Source organism: Akebia trifoliata, chromosome 14, assembly GCF_017979445.1.
Source record: "Akebia trifoliata isolate Shusen 1 chromosome 14, ASM1797944v1, whole genome shotgun sequence".
Classification (NCBI taxonomy): Eukaryota; Viridiplantae; Streptophyta; class Magnoliopsida; order Ranunculales; family Lardizabalaceae; genus Akebia; species Akebia trifoliata.
The window spans coordinates 869636-889021 of record NC_141388.1 but is presented as its reverse complement, the minus strand read 5'-3'; the positions used below and the strand labels follow the sequence as shown (position 1 = coordinate 889021).

Genomic DNA, 19386 nt, shown 5'->3' with positions numbered 1-19386 from the left:
AAAAATAAATCGATGCAATGTCTAATGTGGCGTGCATGCTCATTTCTCATAATGCCTATTGTGCAAAGACTTCCCATAATACATGGTCTCTTGATAACCCAATATTCTATATGTCGTTATGCTCTATATTTATTAATTATTAAAATTATATTTTTAATATTTTAAATTAAAAAAAATGTTTTAATTTTTAAAAAATAAAACAGTAAATACATCTAGTTAACTAGAACTTGTCCACGTTTCCCTACTTGATTTCATGCATTTAATTGACTTGATCAAATCAAAAGACCTAATTCCCTAAAAATTTAGTAAAGTCAAGTCTTACTCGATCAAGTCGGAACTTGACTCCATGAGTTTCAAAGCATTTGGTGTATCTATTTTTAGTGAAATTTTCAATTTCTTCTTAAACTATTTACAAATCAAGTAATCAATTATAGTCCGACCAAGAAAAAATACATTTTTTGTATTTGAAGTTTCTTTATTTAACTTTATAGGTTGTGAATATCTCAATCACAAGCTTCTCTTTTAGTATCTCATCGATGCTTAAGTACCATGGAATGCAATTACTGTAAGAATACAAAGAATAAAAAATATATAAAAACAAAGCGATTAAATGGATTATTATTTTTTTCGATGTTGATGAAGAAGGAAATAACCCTAAGTTTCAACTTAAAAATAAAAAATAAAAAAAATACGGAGAATGTAATATATTATATTTATCTGTCTTTTATATTAGATTAAGTTTTAATTCAATGATTGGGATTAGGGTTTTCTTCTTCTAAATTTTGAAAGAGTTCGGAAAAAGATGTATTAAGAGTTTCAAGGATAGGGTTTGAAATTAAAATTTTGAGTGATTATTTATTATTATAATTTTATTTGATTTTTTAGTGGAAAAGATTGGATCTACTTGTGAATGTAAGTATTGTTCTTGAATCACGTAAATCTATGTTGTTGAACTTTTTGAACAATTATATCATAGAAAAAAAAAGAAGGGGGGGGTATGATTACAAATAAGTATAAAAATAAGGGGTATATAAATGTTAGACAACTTCTTATATTCCCACAGCATTGAAGGTGACGTCTGAGAATATTGTCCGGCGCCATAGGAACTGAATGCTGTCTGAGTCTGAGACAGTGGATTTCTGACATTTTTATAATATATTTTTCGAACAACTAAAAACCAATTTAAAGCTGAGCCGACCAACAGCCGACTCACTTTATATTCAACGTCGCTTTCATTTAATGCTTGAAAAGGAGGATTTTGCAGGAATTTGGCACGCCACCAATATGTACTCCTCTTGCATTTATTCACTTTTAGTGGGACCCACCGCGTGCTTAAAACGTGGCGCCACCTAACTGGTATCGAGATCCAGAATGGTGTTCCGCTCACATACAATAGTAACGGTGTCTTCTTGTCACGTTTCGGTTGAAGTTTAAAATGCATCAGACTTATAATCAAGTCGTTTTCTATATTGCACGCAATCCGATTTTTTATTGTCGAACAAAAAAATGCCACATAACCAGCACCGTAAGTTGCTAAATAGCAGGACTATCAAATTAGGGGAGGGATTACTTTCCAGAACGTGTTGTAGCCGTTTCTTATAGCCAAATTTGACACATTTCCACAATATCCCCTTTAAAATATGAGCCTTGCTAGCATGTGTCCTGAGGGCACACGTTAAAGTACAATAAATACACTTTAAAAATTGGTATATTAGATTAGTTTCTTAGTAAAAAATAATTTTAAGGGTATTTCGATACAAAATTTTATTTGTAAGGTGTCTTTATTGCACTATAACGAATGCCCTAAGGGCATACACTAGCAAAATCCTTAAAATATCAAAAGTTATCGATAGTCATTTTTAAAATCTTATTCAAACTCTAAAATAATGTCTTTTTTTTGTCATTATTATTATTATTTTATTAATTTGATCTACATCCATACAAGTTTGAGGTGTTAGATTTTGTTTCAAGAAGTCAATCTCTACAACTTACAAATCTCTGGTCCCAGGGGCGGAGTGGGCGAAGGCAATTGTCCCCATAGAACTTTGAGACACTCCTATATTTTCAACTAATTACATGTCTCATTTGTCCCCACTCTCTCACCTCTCTCCCTATTTGCCTTCACACTCTCACCTCATTCCAATTTTTGCCCCTCGCCCACCCTCGCGCCTTCAATTTTTTGTTGATGACATTGTCTCTTGATTGGGCCTTCTTATATACTAACTGGAAATGAATTAAATATCATTTTCTTCAAATTCTAACTAAAAATCTTTGAATTTCTCCCTAAAATCACTCATCTTCAAGTTCTTCAACTATACAACTAACCATAGTCTGCCCTCATTACAAGAAAATCCTAGCTCCACCCCTGTTTGGTCCCATCAATGGTTCGATTTTGATTCAATTCCTAAGGAACTTATAACCATAACCATTATATACTTGTTTTAGTTCCGGGTTCGATTTCACAATATATAGAACTAGAATTCGAACAACCAAAGAACACCGGTACCCATTAATTCCGATTCTTAATGACTGAATGAGAAAAAAATATTTCAAATTACTATAAAAAAATTAACATGTTTAATTATTACACCTCAATTTCTTAAATTATTTATCACACCCCAATTCAAGATTAAAATACACTATTTAACATTGCAAAAGTTTGGCTCAAATTATTATCTCAAATTTAATTTTTATTTATTTATTTATTTATGTTTTAAAAATGACCGAGCATTAAACTCTTAAATTTTAAATTCAAAGTCAATGATGAACAATTATCTTTTAAATTTCAAATTCAAATCTAATGGTGAAATTTTATCTTTTAAATCTATTGGCATCAGAGCATGTTTTTGAAGTTGAAATAATCTGATTTGGAAAAAGAAAAGAAAAATACTTAATATTTCATTTTTGGGTCTATTCGGTTTGACCCATCTGTTATACCAATTAGGATTGACTCAGTTAGTCGTATGGGTCAACCATCAATCTGAATTTAAAACATTGGTCCCGGAACAATCAATGGATCAAAATTTCCAATCTAATCCATCATGGAGTGGGTTTTAATAGTGCCATTTAAGTCAATATTCGTTTAATAGATGGTGTTTTCTATATTTTATGTTATTGATGCACTCATGTGATCGACAAATATTTAATCTATCATCTAGTTGACCAACTGCTAAAAAAATATGATTGGTGATTTTTATCCCTAGCGTCGCTGACTTGCCAATGAAAATATTCAAAGCCTTTAGATGAAAATATAGAATTGAATTTTAGTGGAGTGATTTTTTGTTCACAAAATTTATTGTCACATTCATGGCCACATAAAGGCCATCTACGGGCATACCTTGAGTTCTCACATGTGTGCGCCTGGTTATGCCATTCAATACACATGGACCCATGTAATTGGTGAATCCCAAATTCCTTGAGCATTTTTATTTATTTATTTATTTATTTATTTTTCGTATTTGAATTTGGGCTTGACATCCCCTCCCAATTGTCGTTTTGAAGAATCAGAGGGTTTTGAAAGGACTCTAACACACTTTGCATTTGGTCATCCATCTCTCAATATTTTGATGAAGATAAACTTTTTGGATAGACAAAAGAAGATGATAATTGGGTGTATGTCTATAGATAACCATTTTGGATAGTGCGATTCAAGAGCATATTCCCTTGAATTTTCAAAATGACTAATGATTATGCCTAGTGACTATGGAAAATCCATTTGGAGTTGCTCATAGTGTACAAATCCATCAAGGCCAACCAAACATCCATGTAGTTGATGGACCACAAAAGTTTGACGTGGCATCTTTGATGCAGACATCCCAATCAACAAATATCCCCACTCTGATTTTAGTAAATGATCTCGCTTTGTAAATATATGTAATTTGATCCCAACCACCCAATCCTGATTCTCCAAAATCGATTAAAAGAGCATAAAAGTGGAATTTTGGGGAAGAGTGGGACCCTGGTTTGCCTCTCCAAAAAGAGGAATTAAGGAAGAGAATCACAGCAAGTCAGCAAGATCCCATGGAACAAGGGCTCATGTTTGTATAATGCTACTTCTAATCATTAATGATCAGCGTGTAAAACACTCATTTTACTGAAATTCCGTATTTGCGATCACCACAACAACCCCGGGCCCACACTTGATGTTATCAAACATAATTACTTTGCTTCTGGTCCCCCTCCACCTTGAATTTACTTACGAGTTGTGCTGGAGTGACCTTAGCGGGGGGACACACGGGGACATCTAGATGCATTTACTCGTATCTCGGAATTTACTTATTACGTATTTATACCATCTTAAATAAAGATAATTTCTATTAACACACAAACTCTTACTTATAACACACACACACACACACACAAAAATAAAGGCAATAGAGGATTGAGAAGATCCCGTACAAACAATTGTGATGGCCTTGTAAGCTTTGATGTATTTGGGGGTATCGCTTTAGGTCAAAAGTCCATTTTCTAGGATCATCCCAATCATTCATTTTCCATATTCACTTCATCATCACCATCATCTACTTGATGCAAATTATTAGAACATTCAACCTCAGCTCTGCCTACTACCATGAATCGAGTTTTTTAGAGGGGCAAACCATGAATCCAAAATTCATATCAAGTGAACTAATGAACCAGGTCACATAGATCTATCCAATTAATAATAAACTCATTAATTTGATGAAAAATGATAATAGAAGATGATATCAAGGGAATTAAACCCAACAATATTCAGTGCTATTTTTGATACTAACCTTCTTTTCTTCTATTTTCGACATGCAAGTAGGTTAGTGGTTAGTGATTTGTAGGTGAAAGTGGGTTTTGCTTGGATTTTTTTTTGAAGCGGGCAGGCCACTTCAAAATTTTGAACGAACCTTTCCATTAGATTACAAGTGGTATTTCCAAATTTTGGTGGGAAGGTAAGGGTGTAAAATAAATTCAAAATGTCACGTGTCTTGTAACTAGGAGGGTTCCTTTAAAATTTTGAAGCAGCCTATCTGCTTCAAAGTCGGACTCGTTTTGCTTTCATCCCTCAAACTAAACCTCCTTTCAAGTCTTCCTAGTGGTAACACATGAGAACCAATGACCATGGGCGTAGCGTAGGTAGAAATCTGATCTACCCTATTTCAACTAATCAAAGTATGTGACGAAAATCTTATCTAACTCATCACTCTCTAATTACTCCATCTTATATATTTGGCAACTCTGAGGAAGAAGGCCTAGAGTCGTTGACGAGTAAAGATGGACACAACGATGACAATAACCAAGAGAAACAAACCACGAGCGCTACTTGTGAGAACCATATCAGCACGCTTTGTTTAACAAATGAGTAATACCAAAAACAACAATGCAGAAGCATCAGATTTGAAAATGTGTTCAATTTCTATTGTACTTAAACTGTGAAAATGATATTCTATCCAAATTCAGAGATGTAGATTGTACACTAATAGATGCAATTACAACGGAGTTATTGTGATCTATTTTAAGTCTAATGGGTTCATTTTTATGACTAGAGAAAAATGAGAGGAAAAAAAAAAAAGTACATTAATGAGACCATTTGGGTTAAACAGCAATTAAGATCAATGATGGTAAATCTATGAAGAAACCCTATGGTACAAGTTGCAGGCTAAGGTTGTTAATGAAGCGTTACGAGGAAGGTTTGAGCTTTATCGAAATCAAAATGGCCATGAAACAAAGCCCAATCTAATAATAGCTTTAATGGGACAGTCCATTTGTTTCTAGATTAGGCTAAACTTGTCCTAAGCTTTGAACCCATCCGTGCCAATAAATACGATCAAGCTTTGGGCCCAACAACCCGTCCTAAAACCACATCGGACGTTCGTTCGACCACTTTTATAAAACGAGTCTGACCCATGGTTTTTAAACTCGTTTGAGACTGAGACGTATCGCCCAAGTTAACTTGGTATCAGAGCTGAACGAGACCAACCTACAAAGTGATTTTTTTGACCGAATTTTATGTCTCGCGTTATATTTTTTGAGTTATCTCACGAGACGTCTCAAACGTATCAGAAAACTCGTTTGAGATGACTCGGTATCGAAGTTGAATGAGACGAGGCGCAATACCGAGTTTAAAAACCATGGTCTGATCCCCCCTCCCCCTGCCAATCCATGCCAATAAATAAGATCAAGCTTTGGCCCCGATCGTCCTAAAACCACATCGGACAGATCGTCCAACCAGTTTTATAAAAAGAGTCCTGATAATCTACCTCCCCCTGTGATACACACCTCCATCACAGAACCGTAGATCATTCACCTTGGGATACACAAGAAAAAGATTTATGGTTCTACGTATCCTGAGCCAAATGATTTGAGATTTTATGATGGGGGCGTCAGAAAATCATTATTCTTATAAAAAATGTCGGTCCAATTGACTCTGAACATTGTACTTTATAAAGAACGGTCAGTTCTGTAAAAACCAACAGATCAACCATACAAACCGTCAGATCTTATATATAGGTTGTTTAAAATTAAAAAAAATTATTATAACTAAAATTCATTTTTATTAGGACTTTTAAAGAAAAGAAGTTGAAAAACTCTGAAGAAAATCCAATGATATCAATTTTTTTTATTTTATTTCCATTGCAGGAAGAATCCATAAAATTTTAAGTTATTTTCTTTTATTTGATTTCTTATTTTTATATATTAAATTTTTTTTTTAATATATACAAATCGGTCAAACCGAACCGATTTGAACCCTGGTCGACCCCGGTCCGACCATTTCAGCAAAATTTCTGTTTACCTATCGGTTTAGATTTTAAAACATTTCTAGATCAGACTATGAGAAAAGGAGAAGTGGACTTATGCCCCAAAAATATGATTTTTTCCCCCAAACAGCACCTAAACCAGTACACCATTACACACCAATCAAGAACAAGGGATAGCTTCGTTTATTCTTTCTGATTTTTTCAGGAGAAAAAAAAAAAAAATGGCGGCAAAGCAAATGGAAGAGATTCAAAGGAAATTAGGGTTGTTGAATTATCCAAGAGCAAATGCTCCTGCTCAGTCTCTCCTCTTTGCTGGCATGGAGCGATACGCCCTACTTGAATGGCTTTTCTTCAGGTTTCTTTCTTTCTTTCACACATTCACACACATTAGGGCTTTGAAATATGTTGTTCTAATTTTTATGGTGTTTTATAATGCAGGCTTTTGGGCGATAAATCGCCTTTCTCTCAGCAAAATTCGGTTGGCGATGGGATGGATCGAGATGAAGAGACAGCTCGGATCCAACGTAAGAATATTCTCCCAATTTCAATTAATTTACACATATCTTAAATTCCAATTATTTATGTTAATTTGATAATTGTCCTGTAGATTTGGCGGAGATTGCAAAGTTTCTAGGTATTACAACTACCATAGATACAGAAGCCATCCAAGTGAGTTGTTTCAATCCTAATAGTATTTGTGTCTGTAGTTAACTGAATTTGCAACTCAATTGTAAAATTCTGTAGGCTTGCATAATATTTATATTTAAATACGTTCTTCAAGTTCTAATTCAATCAACGAAAAATTGAAAATTTCAAAGACCAAAATCTGCGAATTGATTGATCCTCGGTAATCAACTATTTTCGGATGACAAAAACATAGGGGCTCATTGTCTTGTGATGTTGGATAACCATATTTGAGTTCAACTACTCTTAACAGAAGTAAAAGGAAGAAGATGAATTAAAAATTGTATTATGAAAATTGTGTGTATCTTACAAAAGGTTTACATTGATCTATATATAAACATCTAACCAGCTGTATAAACTAAATTAGTTAAAACTAACTTTCTTACAACTGTGATAACTAATCAAACCAACTTAACCAACTGTATAAACTGAATCAGTTAAAACTAACTTTCTAACCACTTTGACAACTAATCAAAACTGATCAAACTAACTTAACCAACTCTATCTAAGAGCCCCTCTCAAGATGAAGGTCGAGAGAAAACATTTAAGACATTCATCTTGGAAAGTAAGAAGAGAAATGGAGCAACTCCAAGGGCTTTGGTGAACAAATCTGCCAGTTGGTTGTTAGATGATACATGCATTGTGCGAATGGAACCTTGTAGTATCTTGTCACGAACAATGTGACAATCTATTTCTATATGTTTTGTGCGTTCGTGAAAAACTGGATTTGCAGCAATTGAAAGAGCTGCTTTGCTGTCACAAAACAGTAAGGCTGGTTGAGGATGATGAATTCGAAAATCCTTAAGAAGGGAGAAAATCCAAGTAATTTCACATGTTGTTGATGCCATGGAGCGATATTCTGCCTCAGCAGAGGACCTGGAGACAGTAGCTTGCTTTTTAGATTTCCAAGAAATTAAAGAATCTCCAAGAAACAAGCAAAAACCAGAAGTTGATCTTCGAGAATCAATACAGCCGGCCCAATCACTGTCACAAAAGGCCTTCAGCTGAAAACTAGAAGTAGCAGGGAAAAAAATTCCTTGTCCTGGAGCTGTTTTTAGATATCGAAGGACCCTGTGAGCTGCATCAAGATGTGGTTGTCTTGGACTGTCCATATATTGACTTAAAATTTGGACTGCAAATGAAATGTCAGGCCTTGTGATTGTCAAGTAAATCAACCTGCCAATTAATCTTCGATATACAGTGGGATCAGAAATAAGATCACCATCTTCACGAGAGAGTTTCAAATTGGAGTCCATTGGAGAAGAGGCAGGCTTGGCTGCTAATAAACCACAGTCTTGAAGAATTTCAAGAGTATAGTTTCTTTGACAAAGAGAAATCCCCTGTGAATTGCGAGCAACTTCCAAACCAAGGAAGTATTTGACATGTCCTAAATCCTTAAGCTTGAATTTGGAATTTAGAAATGTAGTAAGAACATTGATAGCATTTAAACTATTACCAGCTATCAGAATGTCATCAACATACACAAGAAGCGCAATATAAGAATTTCCTTGTAATCGAGTAAACAGAGAGGAATCAGCCATGGACTGTTGAAATCCATGCTCTAAAAGGACATTTGAAAATTTAGAAAACCATTGCCTTGATGCCTGCTTTAAATCATATAATGATTTTGTGAGCTTGCATACACGACCTTTATCTTTGGAATCAAAACCTGGAGGTAGTTCCATGTATACTTCCTCAGGTAAATCTCCATGTAAGAAAGCATTATTCACATCTAGCTGTCGAATGTGCCATTTCTTAGAAGCAACTAGGGCCAACATAGTTCTCACAGTAGTGAGTTTAGCCACAGGAGAAAAGGTTTCAATGTAGTCAATTCCATCACATTGATTGTAACCTTTAGCAACTAAACGAGCCTTATATCTTTCAATGGAACCATCTGAATTATGTTTAATCTTATAAACCCATTTACATCCAATGGGAATTTTTCCAGGAGGAAGATCCATAAGAATCCAGGTTTTATTTTTCTCAAGTGCATCAATCTCATTTTTCATTGCCTCACGCCATTCTGCATACTGAACAGCTTGTTTAAAGGATTGTGGTTCAACATTGGCAGAAATTGACATGCTAAAAAATTGTTGTTTGGATGAAAGTTTTGAGTAATTAAGAACTTGAGAAAGAGGAAACTTAATACCTGATGTAGAATCTGATTTGTCTTGAAGAACAGATGAGAGTGATGTAGATGGAATAGATACATTATGATGAAAGTTCTGCAAGTAACCTGGAATTTTTCTAATTCTAGAAGACTGTCGAGTGGGAACATTAGATGGTGATGAAACAACAGGAGGTACTGATGAATGAGGTATAGCATAATGTTCAAAATTTTCTGTTTCTAAATCAGGAACAGCAGTGGGAAAAACAAAGCAACCATCTGAATTAGATGTTAACAGATTAGAAGCATAAGGAAAAATGTGCTCATAGAAAACCACATTTCTGGAAATGATGGTTGACTTAGTTGAGAGATTAAACAATTTATAACCCTTGGTTCCTGAAGGATAACCAATGAAGATGCATGGAATTGCACGAGTAGTAAATTTACTTCTAGACCTGTCAAGAGTAGAAGCATAGTAAAGACTACCAAAGACTCTAAGATGAGAGTAATTTGGTACTCTTGAAAATAGAAGCTGAAAAGGAGATTGGTTAGATAAGAGAGGTGTGGGAAGTCTGTTGATGATATGAGTTGCTGTAAGGAGACAATCAGCCCAAAAATGTAAAGGTAAATGAGCTTGGAATCTTAATGATCTAGACACATTCAATAAATGCTGATGTTTCCTCTCAACTACAGCATTTTGTTGAGGGCATTCAACACAACTTAATTGATGGATGGTGCCTTTGGAACTAAAAAAATCATCCATACAAAACTCTAGACCATTATCAGTACGAAAAACTTTGATATTAGAATCAAATTGAGTTTTAACCATTTGAAAGAAAGATTGGACAAGTGGTCGAGCTTGAGCTTTGGTATGCATAAGATGTACCCAAGTGAATCTTGAGTAATCATCAACAATTGTTAAGAAATATTGACAACCAGTAAGGGATTTAACTGCAAATGGTCCCCAAATATCACAATGCACCATATCAAAGATTTTATTTGATTTAGAAACACTAACAGGATATGGAAGCCTACGTTGTTTAGCAAGAGGGCATATTGTACAAACATTATTTTGTTTAACAGAAATTTCAGGAATGAAAGAAGACAACAAGTGTAATCTGGAAGATGATATATGACCTAACCTATAATGCCATAGATCATCCAAAACATTTTTAACAGAATGTACAGAAATCTTAGGACTAGAAACAGGAAGAGATAAAGAAGAAAATTGAGATGGTTGTTGCAGTAGATAGTATAGCCCATTCCTTTCTTTACCCACTCCAATCGTTCTCCAAGGAATTAGAGTCTGCAAAAAACAAAAAGTATCAAGGAATATGAAACAACAATGAAGAGACTTAATGAGTTTGCTGGCAGAAATGAGGTTGAATGAAAAAGAGGGTACACACAATACATCAGTGAGAATGAGAGAATCTGATATACGAATAGTACCAATATGTGTGACTAATGCAAGCTGACCATTGGGAAGTTTAACATGAGTAGAAATGGCAGCAGTTATGGTTGTAAATAAAGAAACAGAACAAACCATATGGTCTGTAGCCCCGGTATCAATAATCCATGAGAGATTATGATTGAGTGAGATTGCAGCATTGAAGCAATTGGAAGAATAAAAAACAGAATGTTTAATATTCAAGGAAGATATACCTGACATCTTGGAAATAAGATGATCTTCAGGAGTGTGTAAATTGCCTACTTGATGCACAGATGCATGAGGAGCATGTGAATTTGCAGATGGTTGAAGGTGGATTATTGCCATGATTTGTTGAAGCTGCTCAGGAGTTAGAGACAATTGAGGAACATTGAAAGTCTGATTTGCAGATTCAATGTGATTTGCAACTGGAGGAGCAGACCTATTCTTGGTAAATTTATACCCTGGTGGATAGCCATGAAGCTTATAGCACTTTTCAACATTATGGCCAAGAATGCCACAGTGACTGCAAAGAGAACGATTCTCCTTCTTGTTAAAGGATTTGCTGAATCGTTGAGGTGCTGAAGATGCTAGAGATGCTTGGCTCAGCAATGCAGTGGTATTGTGATTGAAATATCCAACTGAAGAAGAAACTTCACGTTGACGTTCTTCTTGAAGAACAAGGGAGAATACTTTGTTTATAGGAGGCATAGGATCATACAATAATATCTGGCCTCTTATGTGTGAAAAAGTATCATTCAAGCCCATCAAAAATTGCATGACATATTCTTGTTGCCTTGTTAGATTACAAGAACAACTAGGAACAGATTGAACAGGCTTGTATGTATGAAGCTCATCCCAAAGAGCTTTGAGTTTAGTGTAATATACACTTACAGAGAGGTTCTCTTGAGTAAGAGAAGAGATTGACTTCTGGATTTGAAAAATCCTAGGGCCATTACTCTGAGAGAAACGTTCTTTGAGATCCATCCAAACATCTGCTGCAGATGTGATACAAATAATGCTGGCTGCTATATCCTTTGTAACAGAGTTGAGGATCCAAGAAGATACCATTGTGTTGCATCGATTCCACGCCATTTTTGATGCTACATCATTGACTGGCATGCTTAATGTTCCATCAACAAAATGAAGTTTGTTCTTCGCAGTCAGAGCCATCATCATAGATTTACTCCATGTGTGGTAATTTTCACCATCCAGCAGTTGAGAAACAAGGATGGAACCAGGACTATCACCATTATGAAGATAGTAAGGACTGGATTGATCTCCATTAAGATATGGAGTTTCAGAAGAAAATGAATGCGGAAAGGAAGGATGAGGAATTTCACCCATTCTTGAAGAAAACTGAGAATTTGCTTTAAAAATGTGCTCTGATACCATAACAGAAGTAAAAGGAAGAAGATGAATTAAAAATTGTATTATGAAAATTGTGTGTATCTTACAAAAGGTTTACATTGATCTATATATAAACATCTAACCAGCTGTATAAACTAAATTAGTTAAAACTAACTTTCTTACAACTGTGACAACTAATCAAACCAACTTAACCAACTGTATAAACTGAATCAGTTAAAACTAACTTTCTAACCACTTTGACAACTAATCAAAACTGATCAAACTAACTTAACCAACTCTATCTAAGAACTCTTGGAAATTACTTGTTCAATCTAAAAGTTCATACTAGGCTTTTATAAGGTTAATCAGTTTTTAGAGCTGGTTTAGACAGAGACTAAATAAACTACTGGTTTGGGGTTGTGATTAGTGATTGAAACTGTGTTTAGAAGGGATGAAACTATGGTTTATATGGGCCGCAACAGAGCTACCGATAAGTCTGTTGTAGGCTTGATTTAACTTCTTGGAATTGGCTTCCCTAGGTGAAATGATTAAAAACAATTCTAAAGCTCCCTAAACAATTCTGGAAAAACACTAGAAAAATCATTAAAGATGCTAAACATATAGACGTGCACAAATTTGTGAAAAATGCATGTATATACGTCCTACATATTATTAAATAAGATTATGAGCAACGTTTAAAATATTGACTTGAGGCAAAGTCGAGAATTGTTGTTGTCCGTCCTCCGCATACTAATTTGTTAAGTTGTTTGTCGCAATTATTGTTTGCTATTGCAATTCTATTTTTATTATGTTATGGTGAATAACAATGTTTTCTTTTTTATTTTAAAAATCTTTTCAGTTAAATATTATATCATAATATTTGTTTTGTGCTTATCAAAGGTGCCAATCTCGTACCCATGTCGGTCACTAACATATGTGTTCGTGTCGTTGTTACATAGTTTTTAGTTGAAAAATACGATTTTCTGGTACTGTTGGGGAATATATGTAAAATGATTGGAACTTTTTTAATGCAATTGAATAATTGAATGTTATTTACTAGATCTTGAACTCCTTCAAATATATATATATATATAGGGGGGTGTTGCTTGTGTAAACTATACTTAAGAAAAAAATTCTTTTACTCTTATTTCATATGGATATGCAAATTAACATGGTTTCTTTCTCTATCTATTTGCATCACACATCCTGTATGTAATTAAGCTCATGAATCTGGTTGTCCTACCTGAGTTGTAGAAAGGCAATGTTGCAATTAATTCCATCAAGATTTGAAATTCTTATGCCTCCTAATTACAGGGAAGGGGCAGCTATGAAGATCGTGCTGAAATGCTTCGCCTAATTGTAGATCTTGTGGAGGCCAGTTGCTATGCTGATAATCCAGAGTGGAGGTTGAGATAATTTAATTAGTTCACATTTGGTTTGGTCGATTATTATTCTTGCTTGATAACTAATAATTCATCCTAATAGATTGAGCAAAAGATGATTTCACTACTTGTTGTATTGGAGTTCTCCATGGATTAACTTTCTTGTTTCAAAGAAAAGAAGTACCATTTACCTGATATTCTTTTTAATTTTTATTTTCCCTTTAGTATCGATGAGCAAGTAGCAAAGGACATACAACTGGTGGATGCCATTGCTGAGAAACAAGCTCAAATTTTCTCCGAGGAGTGCAAGTTGTTCCCTGCAGATGTGCAGATTCAATCCATATTTCCATTGTAAGTACTTCTTCAGATTTATATACGTCATGAATATAAGATGCATGTTACATTATGGATGTATAACATCAAAACTTGGAAGATTGAATCCTGATTTCCCCAACTTGCAAGTGCCTAAGTTTTTGGTCACTTACCTGTTCTTTGACTATTGTTGTTACTATATTGGTATGTCATATTTAGTTTGTTGAGTTGTGTCAGCAGCAATTTCTTTTATTGCAATGAAGCTTAAACTCTCTAGATTTTTTCCTCCTTTCTTTCGGGCCCCTAATCTAAATCTAGATGTGATGAAAAAGTTGTGAATATCTGAACGTAAATATCTATAGATTGAGACCCATTAAACATTGTGAGGAGAGTGGAGAAAGAGACATGATGGAGCCTTCTTAGTTTGATCCTTATACTACAAGTAGTCATATTTTTGTAGAAATTGTGGTCTAAGGGTTATTTAATCAATTCTAGAACATACAAAGTTTTTCAAAATCTTCATCCAGACTTGGAGAGCATGTCTAAAATTAAAAGGCATTTGATGGGAAGCATTAAACTGCTTGAATATTGATGGTTACATGGTTTTTATTTTTATAAGTATAATATATTGAAAAAAAGGCGGCAACAAATTACAAGGAGGCCGAGGGAGCCTCACAAAGGGCAGTAATACAAAACAAAATAAAAGAAAACTAAAACATCAATGAATACATAAAAGGTTTCATCTAAAAACAAAGTTATCAAAAGTAAACCCCGCAAATTCTCTGTATTGTTTTGACCAAAGGTACAGAGAGCCCAAAATCTCCAAGAGACCTGCATGAGAGCTTCTATCCTTATTACTGAACACCCTATTATTTCTCTCGTTCCAGACCCCCCAAGCAATAGCCGAGGGTAGCATAGCCCACATGAGTCTTTTTCTGGAATGGAAAGTATTACTAACCCACTTTGCTAATAGTGAGGAAAACTTACGAGGAAAGATTCAACTGATACGGAATAGACCAAGGAAAGTTGACCAAATAAGATGAGAAAATGGGCAGTGAATTAAGAGATGATCCACAGATTCCTCATCCCTCAAACAAAGAGGACAACAATTGTAAGTGATCCAATCCCAGATTATCAAATTATCCATCGTGAGAATCTTACCGAGAGAGGCCAACCAAACAAAAAGGAGATTTTAGAGGGAACATGCTTGGACCAAATGGTGGATGCTGAGAGGGATCGTTCAACAACGGGGTTGAGGCACTCAAAAAAGGACTTAACAGAGAATCTTGAATCCTTTGCCCTCGTCCATTCCCACCTATCCTGTTCACTATAGTTGTGTTGACATATCAACTTGTTTGGTAGTTTGTATTATCTTGGTAATGGCATATTTATGTTATTTGTTTGCTCTTTGTTTACATGAACTTACTACATGTAAAAAATTAGAACAATAATTATTTTTTCCCCTTAAGCCCCCCCCCCCCCCAGGCCCTAAAGTTGTCCACTGTCTAGGCCCCATCTAGTGCTTTTAACAACCTTGATTATTCACAATTGAGGTGGTAACTCCTTCTTTCCTTAATCAAAGTTTATTTGCAGACCAGATGTTTCTGAACTGGAATTAAAGCTTTCTGACCATACGAAGAAGCTGTCAAGCCTACAACAGATGGTTGATGATTTGGCATCCAAGGTTTGCTCCAAGCTCATAGCCTTCTTGTCTTTTACGAACAGATGGATTGACCTATTTTTCCCCTTATTCTTTTTTTGGATGGTTTTAGTTTGTAGTTATGAAAATTTGGTGGTCCTAAGTCTAATCATCAATGGAATTTAAAATCCTATGATTTACAATTTGGACCCTAATGATTTGATCAAATCGTTACCCAAACGTTTTAAATTTTAGGTCTATGATCTTACCACACCATTATAATATGAACTCGCATCATAAGTTATTTTATCATAAAAAATCACACCATATAAAATGAGATTTTTTCCCTGTAGCATCTTTTCACTTATGGTGTAAATTCGTATTACACGGGTGTGATAATATCACAGCCCTAAATTTTTTATTTCTAAAGCCCTTTAGATATACCCAGGGTTTCTTTAAATAGGACCAATTCAGTCAAGCGTTCATTTTCCAGTTAAACACTACCATTATTTCATAAATCTTATGGTTAGAGCAGAATTCACATTTTGAATCTTACTATTCTGCCATCTTTTGCAATTTGAACAAAAACACGGAAATTTCAAGTGAAAAAAACTGCCATGTTTATATTTTGTGTTATTTGTAAACCTTAAACACCGCAAAGGAAAAAATTAGAGGTGTTTTGACTAATTATGTAACCTCACTTAACATGAATGCAAGAAATGCATGCCCATCCTGCAATTTCAAAGAGAATTGAGATGTTGATGGGAGATTTTTTTTTGGATTATAAAGCAATGCAGCCTATATCACCAATTGGTCTCAATTATTTGTTTTTCTTCTTAGATTGCTTTAGTGAGATATTACATGATTTTGACACCTTTTTTTTCATTGAAAAAGGATCTTCTGTTTATGCAACTATTAATTTAGGACAATGTCTCCATATTGCACTGGGATCGCAATTTGCAATGCATATTGTCATGTAATCTTTTGCAACTGTTTTGTACAAAACTTATTATTATTATTATTATTATTTTTATTTTTATTTTTATTTTTACTAAATAAAACCTATTATTTTATGATGAGGTATGGAATACTTAGTCATATTATATACATTTTAATATTTATTATATTATGTTATACTTTTAACTCAAAGATCATCATGAGTCACCTACAAAGAAAAAAAAGATCAATCTTACAATCGGATGTTTGAATCGCAATTCGAGTCTACTCCTTGATTTTACAACCCAAATTGATTCTGACATATTGCATGGAGATATGCCATGGGATGATTGCAAGTGGTCTAGTGCATCAATTTCTTTGTAAATCCTGGAAAGACTGGTTTTCTTTTATTTTTGGTATTTCTATCCTCTGGGGTAGCTGTGTTTCTTTTTTGTTTCATGGTCACTTGTTCGTGCCTTTGTCTACAGTATGCTTACAACCCGGACGAGGAGTATGTGGATGTGGAATCACAGCTTCGAGCTCATCTGGAATCTTTTCTAGAAACTGCAAGATCGTTCAATTTGATTTACAACAAGGTGGTAGCATGCTCACATATTTATTAAGCGACTGCTATACTTTTCATTGTCGGATATAACTGTTGCTTTTATATGGTTCAGGTTCAAGTTTTCCACGATTGATTTAAAAACCCAAACAGACACATCATCAAGTCAAATGGATTTATAACATTTTATTTGACAGGGAACCAAGTTGGGATGGGTTTATAGAACAATGGTGTGTAACCTTTATTTATTTTGTAAAAGTTTGACTTGAGGAGGAGGGGTGGGGTAGTTTCTTAGATTTGATAATCCATACTAACAAAAAAACCAAAAAAAGAAAAATGAAAAAAGAAAAAAGGACCTGTTTCAATGGCAGAGTTGTGAGGGTTGGAGTGTTGAGAGTTGTCGGTAACTCCTGAAATGAAATCCAATTTTCAGTTGTCCTCAGGAGTTGGAAGACTCTGAGTTCTCGATCCAAGGGAGGAAGTGGAGTTGAGCTGTGGTAGTTTTACCCCCCATCGCTTCTCTTGCTCCCTTGGGGGGAAGGTCAGACATTATTCTATTCCTTGTCAGGAATAGCAGTCTGATTAAGCAACTCCCCAGCTACCCCAACTCTGCCTGCCAAACATTTCCTATAAGGATTTGTTATTTTACATTGAAATTCCATCTAATGCTGTCTTATAATTCATCTTCATTTAATTTTGTGCTTATATAGGAAATTCGGCCCTGGACACACATGATGGAGGTACCTCAGTTGCATGGGTTTGGGCCAGCTGCAAATCGGCTGTTGGAAGCTTATAATATGCTTTTAAAGGTACCTTGGTGGTGCTCAACCTTTTGTTTTTGTTTTTTTAACATCTAAAAGGACACTGGTTTGTTTTCTGGAATTACCAAATGGCTCAGATCTATCAAGTTTTTTACAAGTGCAAGAATGTATTTAATTATATGAAATTTTCACCTGGGTTTCTCTTCAAGTGATTTTGAGATGTTAGTGTAAATTCTCTGGAATAAAACTTTTCTTCATTAATTACAGTTTCTGTGGAACTTGAGGAATCTTCGAGACTCGCATGCAGCAGTAGCTGCTGGATCATCTGAATCACAAGCTGACGAGCCCTCTTCCATAACAAGAATAATTTCCGAATGTGAGTCTGCATTAACATATTTGAATCGTGATCTAGGGATCCTTTCAGCTTCTGTTGCACGGGAACGCGGTGAGGTCCCATCACGATAAACATTCTTCCAAGGGTTGCAGAGAGACTATACATGTCCAAGATGATTACCCTCTGATTTATTTGCCAGTGAAAGAAAGCAAATGTTAGTACTGCATGTTGTTTTAGATGTTGAAGTGATTTTGGTTCCAAGGCACCTTGGTATGAAAGAATGGGTTGCTGCCTTTGAATTGGCTTGAAATCTACAAAATGTATTGTACTAAGAAATTGATCTGTATTCCTACACAATGGGTCCTACCCAGATCTTCTAGAGCAAAACTTACCATTTATTGAATGATTGTGGCCATTCAATCACCCGAAAAAAGGTCAATGGATTGTGTTGATGTTTCAACTATCTTTCATACTGATGTATCTTATGGGTATTTCTTTGCAAGATAGTGCTTAGTTGATGAACAAAGACCTCTAATATTTCACCGTATAGATCATATATTTGGACATGTATTGATGATTTCCCAAGTCTTCTTTTTTTTCTTTTTTGTCTTTGGAGTTTGAGACTTAAATGGTAACCCATTCAAAAACCGTTGCCATCCTCCTAAAATGCTATATCTCCCACTTTTGGGCCACACTGATCCATGTACTTTTGGTCCACCTCTTGATTAGATTGATTGGTGAACTCACACACACGACCAGAAAAAATAAAATAAAATAAAAATCACTTATGAAATATAGTCAAATTTAATCACAGATGAAACTAATAAATTGATGTGTAAGTCCATAAGGAGGAGGTAGGCCAATGGGCCTAAAAAAGTGGGTGACATGGCATTTTATTCAGTTAAACTAATAATAGTCAGATTTCTGAGATCTAAATAAAAGAAAGAAAAGATGCTTTTAGGTTGGTTGTTGGTCGGAGGGAGAAGGGTGGTAATGCAGCTGCACAAAGACAGAGAGAGGACTTTAAAAAGTGGTGCATTTAAGGCCTGCTTTTAATTGCATTAAGGGCAATGTCGGCTTTTATGGTTTTGAGGGATGGTTAGTGAGGGAGTATTCATGTGACACAGTCTATGACGTTTTTTATGTGGTTTTCTTGGGTTTTGTATGT

General features: G+C 34.9%; 2 protein-coding genes across 2 annotated transcripts; one reads left to right on the top strand and one right to left on the bottom strand.

Moving 5' to 3' along the window:
- Positions 1-6788: 6788 nt before the first annotated feature.
- On the top strand, positions 6789-18803 carry AUG7 (nuclear matrix protein). Its single transcript, XM_086423087.1, has 9 exons — positions 6789-7080; positions 7164-7249; positions 7333-7394; positions 13607-13698; positions 13900-14025; positions 15580-15670; positions 17050-17157; positions 17834-17932; positions 18152-18803. Exons 1-9 carry the CDS (start codon positions 6947-6949, stop codon positions 18347-18349), a joined length of 996 nt encoding a protein of 331 aa, XP_086279213.1. The 5' UTR covers positions 6789-6946; the 3' UTR covers positions 18350-18803.
- Positions 10643-12337, bottom strand: LOC147385282 (uncharacterized). Its single transcript, XM_086422197.1, has 2 exons — positions 11179-12337; positions 10643-10822 (listed from the first exon to the last, which is right to left on the bottom strand). The coding sequence occupies exons 1-2, from the start codon at positions 12335-12337 to the stop codon at positions 10788-10790; spliced, it is 1194 nt and encodes a 397-aa protein (XP_086278323.1). The 3' UTR covers positions 10643-10787.
- Positions 18804-19386: the final 583 nt, after the last annotated feature.

Excerpts from the sequence above, each read along its gene's own strand:
- AUG7 (XM_086423087.1), top strand. The coding sequence starts at position 6,947 with ATGGCGGCAAAGCAAATGGAAGAGATTCAAAGGAAATTAGGGTTGTTG. Across the intron at positions 7,395-13,606 it reads TAGATACAGAAGCCATCCAA|GGAAGGGGCAGCTATGAAGA; the intron begins GTGAGTTGTTTC and ends TCCTAATTACAG. Across the intron at positions 13,699-13,899 it reads GCTGATAATCCAGAGTGGAG|TATCGATGAGCAAGTAGCAA; the intron begins GTTGAGATAATT and ends TTTTCCCTTTAG.
- LOC147385282 (XM_086422197.1), bottom strand. The coding sequence starts at position 12,337 with ATGGTATCAGAGCACATTTTTAAAGCAAATTCTCAGTTTTCTTCAAGA. Across the intron at positions 10,823-11,178 it reads TCTTATTTCCAAGATGTCAG|ACTCTAATTCCTTGGAGAAC; the intron begins GTATATCTTCCT and ends TGTTTTTTGCAG.